Here is a 15263-nt window from a genome sequence, read left to right as displayed (position 1 = left end):
GACGATGTTGCATTCGCATTCCTCAAAGCCTCACACCACGTCCCTTCCTCTAGTACGGGCCCAGCTACTCCATCCATTTTAATTCACCCCTCAATCAAACCCAACTCCTCCCTCGCTATTTGTTGGTTGTTGGTACATCCCGGACACACTACCCTCAACCGATCTTGCGAAGCAAGAAGCAGCATGGTAGCACAAGTGGATAGCACTGTGCCTTCACAGCGCCAGGGTCCCAGGTTCGATTCCCCGCAGGGTCACTGTCTGTGTGGAGTCTGCATATTCTCCCCGTGACTGCGTGGGTTTCCTCCGAATGCTCCGGTTTCCTCCCACAGTCCAAAGACATGCAGGTTAGGTGGATTGGACATGCTAAATTGCCCTTAGTGTCCAAAGGTTAAGAGGATTATTTGGTTACGGGGATAGGGTGGAAGTGAGGGCTGAAGTGGGTCGGTGCAGACTCGATGGGCCGAATGGCCTCCTTCTACACTGAATGTTCTATGAATGATAAAATCAGCACCAACAAGGTGGACGGCTGAACCACTGGGAACGCCGCATAAAACTGCTTAACCCAGCTCCTCACCTGAAGGTACTTAAATCTGCGTTCGAAAGCCCATAGGCTGGATTCTCCGCAGCCCCGTGCCGAAATCATGGCCGGTGCGGCGATTCTCCAGGCCCCGAAAATCGGCGTGACGGGGGTGCGAATGGCAGAGGGCTGCTCAGCAATCCTCCGGTCCTGACCGGCCGAGTTCCCGATGGCGTGGAACTAACCACTCATTGCCGGTCGGGGTGCCGCTCTGGCTGTCGGCTGGGGGATCGGATGTTGGGGGGGGGGGGGGGGGGGATTCAATCTGCGCGGTTTCAGGCTTGGGCATGCGGCCAATCGTCAGGGTTTCTTTCCTCAGTGTGGCTCCACGGTCCGAGCCGGCCATGGAGCTCGGCGCGGCCGCTGGAGGTTGCCGCCGTACGCATACCCGGCGAAGTGCGGGGGGCCATATCCCCAGCTAAAGCTGCGAGAATTACTCCGGATCCCTGCAGGGCATTGAATTAGTTCAACTTTTTAACAGGAATTTCGGGTGCAAAACTGCTCCCAATTTGAAATGTTGATGGAGCTGCTTCAGCCTGACTGCCACCACTGAATTTGTGGAATATTTTGTTGCGACATCGGAAGTGGCGCCATTATCAATGCTCCCAAGCTCGTCTCCCTAACTGACTCCGATCATCTTATATATATTATTTTGTATGAAATGTCAAAAATGTAATAAAAATTATTTTCCAATAAAAAAGGACCTGTATTAAGGATTGAAAAATAGATTTCTCCATTTTGGAGTGGGGGGCGGGGTGCGGGCGGGAATATTTTTTGTTCTAGTTAAAATGTCTTGAAAAGGCTTCTAAACCTGATATTGCAGGAGAGTTGGGTCAATATAAAAAGGTGTTGCCGACTCATTGAGTTTATAACGCCGTCTCGTTTTCAAAAAATTTAGAGTACCCAATTCATTTTTTTTTCCAATTAAGGGGCAATTTAGCATGGCCAATCCACCTAACCTGCACATCTTTCGGGTTGTGGGGGCAAAACCCACGCAAACACGGGGAGAATGTGCAAACTCCACACGGACAGTGACCCAGAGTCGGGATAGAACCTGGAACCTCAGCGCCGTGAGGCCGCAGTGCTAACCACTGCTCCACCGTGCTGCCCTATATAACGCCATCTCTGATGATGAATTAAAATTCCACAGGCAACCTCGGAAATCCCTTCAAGTCAGTACAACTTGCTGTTCATGGCAAAAAAAATCAGCAGAAAGGACTGGGGAATTAAAAATGAAACCCGAAGAATGGTTAATGCTAATTGGTTTGGTTTGTTCCTGATCTTTAAGCTGGTCTACAAATGGAGTGTAAATTCTCTCGGTAAATGAAGTGAGGTCTTTCTTGTCACTCATCGGTTTACAAATTGGATCATTCTGTGTCAAATGTCCAAGCAACGTGAACATTTGTTTGGCATCAACCTTTCCTCTCTGCGCACACCCCCCCCCCCCCCCCCCCCCCCCCCCGCGCACCCCCTGTTGTCCACAATACCTTCCCCAGTAATATGTCCTGCCTTCCGCCTTTTTTGTTCCATCCTTGAATTCCTTGTCCATCCTCAGTGATAGCTCCAGCAACTAACTGACTTATTGATCTTCTTCCCTTCTACCCAACCCCAAGTGTAGGGTTGTCAACTCAGGTTGAATGTGTTCCTGAAGGTTTCAGCACTATCTCTGGATTTCCATTAAACCACCCTGTCAAACAGCCCTCTTTGTTTCTACCCCCCCCCCCCCCTCCCCCACCCCACCGCACCCAGCCAACTCCAACAAATAAATGTCTTCCAGAAAAACTGAAAAATATCTTTACTGCTTCTTATACTTTACTCCTGAGTTTGCTCTCAGCACGCCCAGGAAATGAATCTTTAATTCCAGGATAGTACTAACGGGTTGGCAAGCCTTCCCTCGTAAAAGAAATCACTGAAATGTGTTTTTCTCGATTGGTTTACCCACATGCTGCACAGTGCCTGTCCTTTTTAATGCCTCACAGCACCACAGTTGATGTCCTTTTCTTGACCCGCTCTGGTGGCCTCGTGCCATCTCTTTCTGTTTCGCACCCATCACTCAATTGGAAATGCATTGATCTGACAAGTGAAAAATAATAAAATGATCTCAACAGTATTGTTACTTTGTTGATATTGCTTGGCCAAGTTCATACCAAGTCTTGGCTTAAAGGCTTGGACTAACTACAATCAAGCTTCTCCTCTCGGTGACTATGGAATGGCTTTGCTCATTTATAGAATCTTGCAGCACAGAAACACTTGGTGCCTGAGCTGGCGTGTTTGAAAGAACTATTTGATTAGTTCCACTCCCCGCTCTTCTTCCATCGCCCGACAAATCATTCTCTTTCAATCATTTATCCAATTCCCTTTTAAAAGTTCCCATTTAATAGGCTTCCTCCACCCGCATGCCTACATTTAAGAAGGAAGTTGGAACATCTTCAGCGAATTATAGGCCAGTCAGCCTAACACTGAAAAAACTAATAGAATCCCTACCAAATAGAGAATTAAAGAGCATAGAGAATCATAGAATTTACAGTGCAGATGAGGCCATTCGTTCCATCGAGTCTGCACCGGCCCTTGGAAAGAGCACCCGACTTAAGGCCACGCCTCCACCCTATCCCCATAACCCAGTAACACCACCTAACATTTTGGACACTTAGGGGGCAATTTAGCATGGGCAATCCACCTAACCTGTACATCTATAGAAATTAAAAATATCACAATGGATTTCAAAAGATCTTGGTTGGCTAACCTTATTGAATTTATTAACAGGTAACACGGAGAGCAGACGAGGTTAATGGAATTTGCCTAGATTTTCAGAAGGCCTTCGATAAGGTGTTCCATGATAGACCAATGAATTAGGGCAGAGGATGTGGAGTCAGGGGGGCAAGTAGCAGAATACTAGGCAGCAGATTAGAAGGTAGACAGCAGAGATCGGGAATAAAGGGCTGGATTCTCCGGTCTCCAGGCCCTGTGTTTCTCGGCGGCACACCGTTCCCTGTTGGCGGGATTTCCTATTGAAGACGCCCTACACCGCCGGGAAACCCATGGGTGGGGATGCACTGCTGGTGGGCCAGAAAATTCTGGCCAAAGGGCGTCCATTCAGAGTGGCAGAAGGGGGCGTTCTACAAGCATCACTGCTGGGACAGCTGCCCACAATGTTTAATCATTTTGAACTTGGAATCAAAAACACAATTTCTAAATTTGTGGGTGACACCAAATTGTGGGTTTGGGGTAGGGGGAATACTCCATATGGAGGGGCACATTGTGGGGGGGGGGGGGCGGTGGCGGGCAGGGGGGTGTTGAGTTATCATGCCACACACACACACACACATACCTAACCTCCCCCCCATAATATTCAACCCAAGAGTCACCTGTCAGAAAAGGATGAACTGTCCATCTTTTTTCTCTTGAAAAGAGAAAGCTGAGGGGCGATCTAATAGAGGGTTCTAAAGCCATGGTCGTTTTTTATAAATTAGCCATCGAGAGAATGTTTCCATTCATGCGGAAGAGTGAGGCTGGAAGCCATCAATATGAGATAGTCACCATGGAAATTTAAAAAAAGGAAATTCCGCAGAAACTTCTGTACTGGAGTGGTGAGAAAACAGGAGCACAAAGAGCGGCTGACGTGAATACAGGAGATGAATTATAAGGGAAGCTGGATAAGCATCTGAGAGAGAAGGGATTCTAGGGTTAGTTGTGGAAAGGTGGAAGGAAGCTTAAATGGAGCATGGACACTGGAGTGGACTGCTTGTGTCAAATGGCCTCTTTCCGTGTTGTATATCCTATAAAATCATTTAAATCAGTGCACTCCAGATGTTCATAACGTACATAATTTTTTAAAAAAGTTTTAAAAGTCTCATCTCTGGCTCTTTTCCCTATTTTCCTAAACCTGTATCCTTTGTTTACTGACCCTTCTGCTGCTGAGTACAGTTTCTCCTTATTTACTCCCCCCGCCCCACCCCACCACCGTCCCAAATACTCTGCTTTAAGGGGGACAATCCCATAATGTTCCTAACCCAAGTCCCTCGTCCCTGGTACCTTTCTAGTAAATCTCCTCTCCAAGGCCTTGGCATCCTTCCCAGAAGTGGGCAGCATAGTTCGACTGAGGCCAAACCAGTGATTTAAAATGGATTAGCGTTTAACTTTTTTTCCAGTTCATTATGGAGCAGTGAATCATGTGAACAATGTCCGTTAGAGGTTTAGTGCAGAGTAATATCCAAGAATAGGAATATTCAGAATGGCTAAACCTTCAAGTCGCTGAGTTTGTCCAGAGGTCCCCAACAATATTTTTAACTTGCTGCAAAATGGCCTCAAATCTGGCCTTTCTATCCGGCATTGGAAATACAGCAGGAAACATAGCTCCTGTCGGGATAAAGGTCCATTTCCCAGCGAGATTCTGAGTTGCTCAGCAGCTCAGTGAGTTTGGGGAGGGGCTGTAGAAAGAAAAGATGTCATTAGGCAGCAAAGGTTATAAACTGACATTTCTGTGTCCATTAGAACCCACGTTTTTGCAAATTTATTCTTTCATGGGATGTTGCCGTCACTGGCAAAGCCTAATTGTCCTTGAACTGAGTGGCTTGCTCAGCTATTTCAGAGAGTAGGAAGAGTCAACCCCATTGCTGTGGGCCTGAAGTCACGTGTAGGCCAGACTGGATAAGGATGGCAGATTTCCTTCCCTAAAGGACATTATAGTGAACCAGATGGATTTGTACGACAACCGATGATGGTTGTCATGGTCACTATTATGAAGATCAATTTTTGTATTCCAGATTTATTGAATTGAATTTAAATTTCACCTTCTGCCATTGTGGGATTTGAGCCCATGTTCCAAACTTACCATTTCCTTAAGGAGTCTGATTGGCTGGCAGCTCTCTTCGGATGGCACTTCCACTCCTGTAGTCCTTGTCCCCGGGGACGGCCCACTACTACCCAGTTAGGTGCGTAATTCGGTTGGCCTTCCTCAAAAGAGGGATGCATCATTATCTCGCCGGCTCTCTAGTCGCAGGCAAGCCCCTCTTTGCTTCCATTAAATACCTACTTGTGTGTCTATATTTCTCAGCTTTAATGAACCACATTTTCATGTAATTGTAGTGACCTGTGGAACATCTGATGAACTAGATCAGTATGTAGCCAGGTTTCACACAGGTAATGACTGCTATTCTGACCATTTCACTCTATTACCCACAACTCTCTTCTTAACCCCATTTCTTTCTGCATCCACCTCTGGGAACCTAAGTTAGTAACAAATTAACTTTAAACTCCCAACTGCCTAGGTCTTGTTTCTCCATTTGCCAAAATACAGACCAACTTGCTTAACAACACTCATCTCCACGAGCAAAGCATTTACTGTCTTGTACCCTATTGTCAGCATTTGCCATAATCTGAGTCCAAGTGAAGGAAATCAGCCATTCTACCTGGTCTAGCCGACATGCGACTCCAGTCCGCAGCAATATACTAAAACTCTAATCTCTGCTTTTGTTACGGCTATGTTTACCCATATCAATTAACTCTCATTGCCTCCCATCCTCACCCCCTCCCTCCATAAGCTTTAGAGAACTCCAGAGAACTCTTTGTTCCACCTATCTGGCCCAGCCGCCAATTTATCCCTGACTTTCATTTGCTTCCATCTTTAAAATTCTCCTCAAATCTAAACCCTGTCAGGAATTTATGCTACCCTATCTTTAATACTTCTTCCAGTCCCACAAAGCTCTCTAAACTCTCTATACCTCTGATTATGCCCTTTATTGCCTCCTCTTGTTCTTTGTGAACAGCTCGGATGCCTGGCTATTAAGCCACACAGGCCCCACACTATAGAGTTCCCTACCATAGCGAATCCAACTTTCTCACTCACTCTTTTTCACTCTGACTCTCTTGCACTCTCTCTCTCTCTCTCTATCTCACTCCCCCTCTCTGTCTCTCTCTCTGTCTCTCTCTCCTTCTTCCACCAGCCTCCCCTCCTTCTAGACCAACCCTTCTAATGTATCATGCTTTAGCTCAGTATTCGGTTTATTTGATTATATCTCTGCAAACCACTTTGATTCACTTTTCTACACCAAAGGAACTACACAAAATGTCGTTCATCAACCTTTTCCAAAATATTCTTATCAATAATAGTCCCACATCACTTACACTGCCCACACTTGTACCAGGCTGCTCCTTCTATCTGACAAGTCCTAACCACTTTCCAGTACCATAGAAGCTAATTACAAAGGCACTGCTTAAATCGTATTCATTATGCCAACCATTTCAGGTTCCCAGGTTCGATTCTCGGCTTGGCTCACTGTCTATATGGAGTCTGCATGGTCTCCTCATGTCTACGTGGGTTTCCTCCGGGTGCTCCGGTTTCCTCCCACAGTCCAAAGATGTGCAGGTTAGGTGAATTGGCCATGCTAAATTGCCCTTAGTGTCTGAAGGAATTGGGTGGAGTTGCTGGGTTATGGGGATTTGGTGGAGGTGTGGGCTTAAGTAGGATACTCTTTCCAAGGGCAGTTGCAAACTCGATGGGCTGAATGGCCTCCTTCTGCACTGTAAATTTTATGTCTATGTCTAGATCTTGGTGGTGCAGTTACCTTAATGTCGAGATTCTGATTGCAAGTGGGCAATAATTAAGTGAAGCAGTTGCCAAGTGTGGATGTCCTCTCTATATTTTTAAAGAGAAAATTGTTCTTTATGTAATCTTTTGGCTTTATGACCCACCAATTTCTAGCCGGTGAATCAGGTCAACCCCAACGCATCTGCTGGTAAATTGGGGAGTTTTGTGATTTAGTTGAGCTGTTCTGTTTAATCTGATCCATGTATCGCTGCCGGTATTAATTAGAATCATGGCCCTTTTTGCTGCAGGAAATTAATACTGAGCTATTGGACCAGAGTAAAGATCTGAAAACATTAAACCAGTTGGCTGAGGAGCTGGGGGTTTGCGCTACAGCTAAAGAACGGACACAGATCCTCAACAAAGTCAATACTCTGTCAAAGAATTTTCAAGAACTGGAAGAGGCTGTCAAGAAAAAGTGAGTGGCTAACACTTAATCCTTGTAATTGAATATTTTTCTTCATCGCTACAGTACTGCATTGTTTGTTCTTTTTCTTGGACAATGAGTCAGCAAATTATGCCAGTATTTTATTTTCACAAATGTATTCTATTGGGTATATCTGATTAAAGGGGAGAACTGCCAAAATCTATAGTCATTACTTGGCAGGTTCTGAATGGAATCTCCCAATGTTTATCAGTATTCATAACCAGTCTTTCTAAACTAAACAATGGAAAAGGCTAAAGCTCTCAACAAGCTGGAGCAATCTTGGATCTAGGTTACATTTGGATATTTCTCCCTTCTTTGTTCCCCCCCCCCCCCCCCCCACATCCCCAAACTATGCACTCAGTATGTGCTTGAATTCCCCCTCTCTCTCTTCCCTCCCCCAATCCTAACATTATCACATGATACTCATTCCCACTTCTTGGGCAGCATTCTCCCCTAACTGGCAGGGCGGGGGGTCCCGGCGTAGGGGAGTGGCGCCAACCACTCCGGCATCAGGCCTCCCCAAAGGTGTGGGATTCTCTGCACCTTTGGGGGCTAGGCCCGCGCCGGAGCGGTTGGCACCACGCCGACTGGCGCCAAAACCGGCACCAGCGGCATTTCAGGCCCGGCGCCAGTTCGCGCATGTGCTGGTGGTGATGTCAGCGGCAGCTGGGGGATTCTCTTCTGCCTCCGCCATGGAGGAGGCCGTGGCGGCGGCGGAAGAGAAAGAGTGCCCCCACGGCACTGGCCCGCCCTCCGATCGGTAGACACCGATCGCGGGCCTGGCCACCGGGGTCCGATCGCCCCGTGCCCCCCCCCCCCAGGACCCCGGGGGCCCGCTCACGCCGCTGATCCCGCCGCCACCAGAGGTGGTTCAAACGTCGGCGGCGGGAGAAGCCTCCCAGCAGCGGGACTTCGGCGCATTGCGGGCCGGAGAATCGCCGCAGGGACCTCGCTGATCGGCGCGGACGTCATGCCGATTGGCGGGGCGTGATTCCCGCCCCCACCAATTCCCGGGTGGCGGAGAATTTCAGAACACATAAGGGGCGAAATTCTCCGACCTCCAGCAGGGTCGGAGAATCGCCCGGGGTCGCCGAAAATCCCGCCCCCGCCAATTCCCGGGTGGCGGAGAATTTCTGCCACGGCCGGGGCGGGATTTCCGGCGGCCCTGGGCGATTCTCCGACCCTGCTGGGGGTGTGTGTCTCTGTCACTTTCTTTTACTTGTTCTTCCTCTCTTCTCATTCTCTTGTTCTTTTCACCCTTCATGTCTCACTTCCTCTCTTGTTTACTTTCACTTTTCACATTTTTCTTGCACTCTAACTTCCACACTCTTCCTCGCACTCTCTACCCCCCTAATTTGTCTTTATCCGTTCTGCTTTTTTAAAAAAACTTTGATTCCACCACCCAATTCTTATCAACTCATTCTATATATTATGTGCAAGATTTCTTCCTTAAATGAATATTTCTGCTCTGCTGTATATTTTATACATTAGTTCAGAATTTCCTCAGTCCGACACGTAGAGAAATTCTGTTGGATTACCACATCAACCTTGCCGATGCCAACTTGTTCTAAAGTTTCCTGAGAACCACATTAGCAGGTGGCAGAATGTGCAAACAGGAATGAAAGATATGGAAGCCAGCATAACCAGTCAGAGTCTGAAGAAAGTGTGGACGTACACTTCTTTTTACTGACAAGTCAAGTCCACCAAACCTTCATTTAACTGATGGATTGGAGCAGTTTGAAGTCTTTCAGGCCTCACCAACAATTACCAGTCTCCGTCTCCTAATTTGGTGGTTTTTGATCAACTCACATCCACCATAACTAAATGAGAAACATTAAGAAACGGTTACCTCATTTTTTCCCCCCATCAAGGTTCAGTATGACTAATTAATGGGAAGCTATATGACTACCACATTCCGATTTCAATGAATCAGAAACCACATCATGAAGTGGTAATGGACATCACTGCTGAGATTCTTTCTGGTGGGTTAAGGAAAAGTGCCTTCCTGCAATCTTGGACTTCACAAATGTTATTTAAGCTTTTAGCTTAATATTTAAGCTTTCACAATGTCTTGGAACATGACATAGAGGTTAACACTTTTAGTCACAATTACGGTAGCTACAGAGGAATCTTCCTGCTCTGTGTCATACGCAAGACCAAGTAACGATCCTCCTCTCATCACTAGTCCATAACTATTATCTTACTCTTGTAATTGCCTTTATTTAAGTTTATGAAGACAGTCAGCTAAAGTGGACTGGGAAAAGGGAAGATGGTATAGAAGCAGCGGCAAACATTTTAGATCTTTCATAATCCTCTGCAAAGATATATTCCATTGAGGAAGAAAGACTTTACTAGAAGGTTGCAGAATCTGTGACTAACAAATGAAGTTAAGGATAGTATCAAATTGAAAAAAAAAGATGTGAAATACTGCGAAGGTAAGTGTTAGGCCTGAAAATTGGGAAAGTTTTAAAAACCAACAAAGGATGACTAACATAAAATATAGAGGGAGCGATTGGAGGATGAAAGAAAACTAGCAAGGAATATTTTTAAAATATTAGCACTTCTACAGGTATAAGCATACAAAAATAAAGAGAAGCTAAAATGAGTGTTAGTCTCTCAGAGGGTGAGACTAGGAAATTGGTAATGGAAGAAAAGGAAATGACACATTTTGAGCAAGTATTTTGTATCTATCTTCAAAGTAGAGGACACTAAAAGCACCCCAAAAATAGTGGAAAATCAAGAGGCAAAGGGGAGAGAGAAACTTCAAACTATCACTTGAGGAAAAGTAATGTGAAAACTATTAGAACGGAAAGCTGACAAATCCTCTGGACAAGATGGGCTGCAGAGGGATCTGGGTGTCCTGGTGCATAAATCACAATATAATAATAATATAATCGCTTATTGTCACAAGTAAGCTTCAATGAAGTTACTGTGAAAAGGCCCAGTACGGGAATTGAACCCGCGCTGCTGGCATTGTTCTACATTACAAGTCAGCTGTTTAGCCCACTGTGCTAAACCACCCCTGCGTTTGTATGCAAGTACAGCAAACAGTTAGGAAGGCAAATAAAATGTTGGCCTTATTGCAATGGGACTGGAGTAACAAACGGGGAAAGTCGTGTTACAACTGTACAGGGCATTGGTGAGACTGCATTGAGGTGTTTTAATACAATGTTGTTGGTTTAGAACCAATCAGAAATGATGTTACACATAGAGGTCAAAGGTCAAGGATCTATTTGGTTCCTGGTTATCTGGCATCTCAACTCTCCAATCAAAAAGGGTAAATGTAGGTGACATGGTCAACTTTCTATTCCCCTTCGCTCATTTTCCTTTTATTTTTGACTTGCAGAGAAGAGAAATTATCCTGTTGCCAACATCAGTCAGATCAATTTAAAGCCTTGTTGATGGTGTTCAAAAAGTGGGTGGAGGGGATGAACTCAAGGATTCCAATCATAGAGCCAAGTCTAACTACGGAAACTCTTCAGGGACATTTATCCAAAGTCCAGGTGAGAAATCCTCAGCTGTTAAATACTTTGTGCATTTTTCCTTTAAGGATGAATAATTTTGGGCCCACATGTCCGGGATTAGGATGAGTAGGTTCTTTGGGGGTGAGGACAGGTGCACCAGATGTTCGGGGAGTCCAGCGAACCACGCCCATATGTTCTGGGCATGCCCAGCACTGGAAGAATTCTGGAAGGGGGTGGCGGGGACGGTGTCGAGGGTGGTTGGATCCAGGGTCAAACCAGGGTGGGGACTCGCGATTTTTGGAGTTGCGGTAGAGCCGGGAGTGCAGGAGGCGAAAGAGGCCGGTGTCCTGGCCTTTGCGTCCCTAGTAGCCCGTCGAAGGATTCTGTTACAATGGAAGGATGCAAGGCCCCCAAGCGTGGAGACCTGGATCAGTGACATGGCGGGATTTATAAAATTGGAAAAGGTCAAATTTGCCCTGAGAGGATCAATACAAGGGTTCTATAAATGATGGCAGCCTTTTCTGGACGTCCTGGCTCAGAGATAGGTAACTTGGTCAATAGCAGCAGCAACCCGGGGTTGGGGGGGGGGGGGGGGGGGGGGGGCGGGGGGGAGGTGGTGCATTATTGTAGTGTTTATTCTGTAACTTTATAGTGTGTTAATTTGCGTTGTTGTTAAAATGCTGGGTTGTTCATGGGGATGGGGCGAATGTATATGATTGTTAATATTATTGTTATTTTCGGTATTTTACTAAGGTGCGTCAATGTTGTATAAAATCAAAATTTTTCAATAAAAATTATTTTTTAAAAAAGGATGAATAATTTTATCAGTAAATTAACCAAACTTCTCTAAACCCAGCTTTTGCCCCAGGTTCTTTATAATATTGCTGTCGAGTGGCTTGAATGCTCAGTTATTTAATGATTCTGTGCCCAAGGAAACCTTTGTATCAGTGTGAGTAGGTGAATGGCTCTGTCCTAGGTTACATGGCTGCAGGACAGCTCTGGACTTGGCTCCACTTGATGTTCTGGATTGAAGTGGTGTGGAATTCCTTGGAAAGGGCAAGCTCAATGCTTTGGCTTCTCACTGCATAATATGTGATTTGGTACCTATAGCAGCAGTTTGCATTAATTTAGCATCTTTTAATACAGTAAAGGCACTTCACAGGAGCAGTGTCAAACAAAATTTCACACTGAACCACACAACGGGCATGATTCGACGGCCTCATCGTGCCCAGCTTGGTGTCGGCACAAGGCCTGGTCTCTCGCGGGATTTGAGATGCTCCAAACGAAGTCTCCGAACATGTCACGATCTGGATCTCGCTCTTGCTGGGCGAGATCCAGATATCCATATTTAAATGACCATTAGACTCATTTAAATATGCATTCACCGGATTATTCTGGGGCCTAGGGTACACCGGCCGTGCCTGGGAGACCTCGCTAGGGCGCAGTTTAGTTCTGGTCCACACTGGGCCTTGGAGCACCTCTGTGGTCAAGCATTGGGCAGGATGGTACCTTGGCACTGCCAAGGGTCGGGGCTTGAGGGGGACCAGTTCCATGAAAGGGGTGGGGGTACGAAGAGTGGCATGGAGGGTGAGGGGGGGGGGACATGAAGAGTCCTCACAAGGATTGGGTGATGGGTGGGAGTTTTGGAAGGGGGGAGAATGAAATAGAGGGTGAGGGGGCCTGAAAATAGGGGGCCTCAGTGACCCCATAGTGGGATGTCCTCACTTTGGGAGGGAGAGGGGGGTAGTGCTCCTGTCTATGGGTGGTGGCATTGTCCGTGCGTGGGGATGTGGGAGACTCTGAAGCTCAAGAGGTCGGCGCGCTGATCAGCTGGTCTCGCTGGCGAGTTCTGCTCCCCACTGCTGAAAACATTTTTATGTGTGGGCTAGAAACTTCCTAAGGCCCCAAAACTTCCTAACTGTGGGTGAATACTGGTCTGGATCTCACCCAAAAAACCAGCAGGAAACACCTCGCCAAACTCTCGCAAAATGACATTAAGGGATGGATTCTTTGACCCCCACCCTCTGCAAGATCGCCACGGGCAGGACCTGGACTATGTAACTGTCCATTGACCTCGGGCGGGAATATCCGGTCGGCGGGTGGGCGCGGCTGGAGAATCCTGCCCTTAATGTTTTGATTGAATCGTGTCCAAAATGATATTTAGAACATAACATAGAACATAGAACGATACAGCGCAGTACAGGCCCTTCGGCCCTCGATGTTGCACCGACATGGAAAAAATCTAAAGGCCATCTAACCTACACTATGCCCTTATCATCCATATGCTTATCCAATAAATTTTTAAATGCCCTCAATGTTGGCGTGTTCACTACTGTTGCAGGTAGGGCATTCCACGGCCTCACCACTCTTTGCGTAAAAAACCCACCTCTGACCTCTGTCCTATATCTATTACCCCTCAATTTAAGGCTATGTCCCCTCGTGCTAGCCACCTCCATCCGCGGGAGAAGGCTCTCGCTGTCCACCCTATATAACCCTCTGATCATTTTGTATGCCTCTATTAAGTCACCTCTTAACCTTCTTCTCTCTAACGAAAACAACCTCAAGTCCATCAGCCTTTCCTCATAAGATTTTCCCTCCATACCAGGCAACATCCTGGTAAATCTCCTCTGCACCCGTTCCAAAGCTTCCACGTCCTTCCTATAATGAGGCGACCAGAACTGTACGCAATACTCCAAATGCGGCCGTACTAGAGTTTTGTACAACTGCAACATGACCTCATGGCTCCGGAACTCAATCCCTCTACCAATAAAGGCCAACACACCATAGGCCTTCTTCACAACCCTATCAACCTGGGTGGCAACTTTCAGGGATCTATGTACATGGACACCGAGATCCCTCTGCTCATCTACACTACCAAGAATTTTACCATTAGCCAAATATTCCGCATTTCTGTTATTCTTTCCAAAGTGAATCACCTCACACTTCTCCACATTAAACTCCATTTGCCACCTCTCAGCCCAGCTCTGCAGCTTATCTATGTCCCTCTGTAACCTGCAACATCCTTCCGCACTGTCTACAACTCCACCGACTTTAGTGTCGTCTGCAAATTTACTCACCCATCCTTCTGCGCCCTCCTCTAGGTCATTTATAAAAATGACAAACAGCAACGGCCCCAGAACAGATCCTTGTGGTACGCCACTCGTAACTGAACTCCATTCTGAACATTTCCCATCAACTACCACTCTCTGTCTTCTTTCAACTAGCCAATTTCTGATCCACATCTCTAAATCACCCTCAATCCCCAGCCTCCGTATTTTCTGCAATAGCCGACCGTGGGGAACCTTATCAAACGCTTTACTGAAATCCATATACACCACATCAACTGCTCTACCCTCGTCTACCTGTTCAGTCACCTTCTCAAAGAAATCGATAAGGTTTGTGAGGCATGACCTACCCTTCACAAACCCATGCTGACTGTCCCTAATCATATTATTCCTATCTAGATGATTATAAATCGTATCTTTTATAATCCTCTCCAAGACTTTACCCACCACAGACGTGAGGCTCACCGGCCTATAGTTACCGGGGTTATCTCTACTCCCCTTCTTGAACAAAGGGACCACATTTGCTATCCTCCAGTCCTCTGGCACTATTCCTGTAGCCAATGATGACCTAAAAATCAAAGCCAAAGGCTCAGCAATCTCTTCCCTGGCTTCCCAGAGAATCCTAGGATAAATCCCATCCGGCCCCGGGGACTTATCTATTTTCACCTTGTCCAGAATTGCCAACACTTCTTCCCTACGCACCTCAATGCCATCTATTCTAATAGCCTGGGTCTCAGCATTCTCCTCCACAATATTATCTTTTTCTTGAGTGAATACTGACGAAAAGTATTCATTTAGTATCGCGCTTATCTCCTCAGCCTCCACACACAACTTCCCACCACTGTCCTTGACTGGCCCTACTCTTACCCTAGTCATTCTTTTATTCCTGACATACCTATAGAAAGCTTTTGGGTTTTCCTTGATCCTACCTGCCAAAGACTTCTCATGACCCCTCCTTGCTCGTCTCAGCTCTCTCTTTAGATCCTTCCTCGCTTCCTTGTAACTATCAAGCGCCCCAACTGAAACTTCACGCCTCATCTTCACATAGGCCTCCTTCTTCCTCTTAACAAGAGATTCCACTTCTTTGGTAAACCACGGTTCCCTCGCTTGACCCCTTCCTCCCTGCCTGACTGGTACGTACTTATCA

General features: G+C 46.4%; 1 protein-coding gene across 8 annotated transcripts in view; it reads left to right on the top strand.

Annotated features, from left to right (window-relative positions):
• dst (dystonin) overlaps positions 1-15263 on the top strand; it is a 665214-nt gene that overhangs the window by 429793 nt on the left and 220158 nt on the right. For all 8 annotated transcript variants that reach the window (XM_038800631.1, XM_038800637.1, XM_038800634.1 and 5 more), the window contains 2 exons: positions 7412-7578; positions 10934-11090. In XM_038800631.1, the coding sequence (XP_038656559.1) occupies positions 7412-7578; positions 10934-11090 (324 nt within the window). The remainder of the gene's footprint in view (positions 1-7411; positions 7579-10933; positions 11091-15263) is intronic.

This window comes from Scyliorhinus canicula, chromosome 6, assembly GCF_902713615.1.
Source record: "Scyliorhinus canicula chromosome 6, sScyCan1.1, whole genome shotgun sequence".
Classification (NCBI taxonomy): Eukaryota; Metazoa; Chordata; class Chondrichthyes; order Carcharhiniformes; family Scyliorhinidae; genus Scyliorhinus; species Scyliorhinus canicula.
The sequence above is the reverse complement of the archived record's forward strand: the minus strand, read 5'-3'. Positions and strand labels throughout refer to the sequence as shown.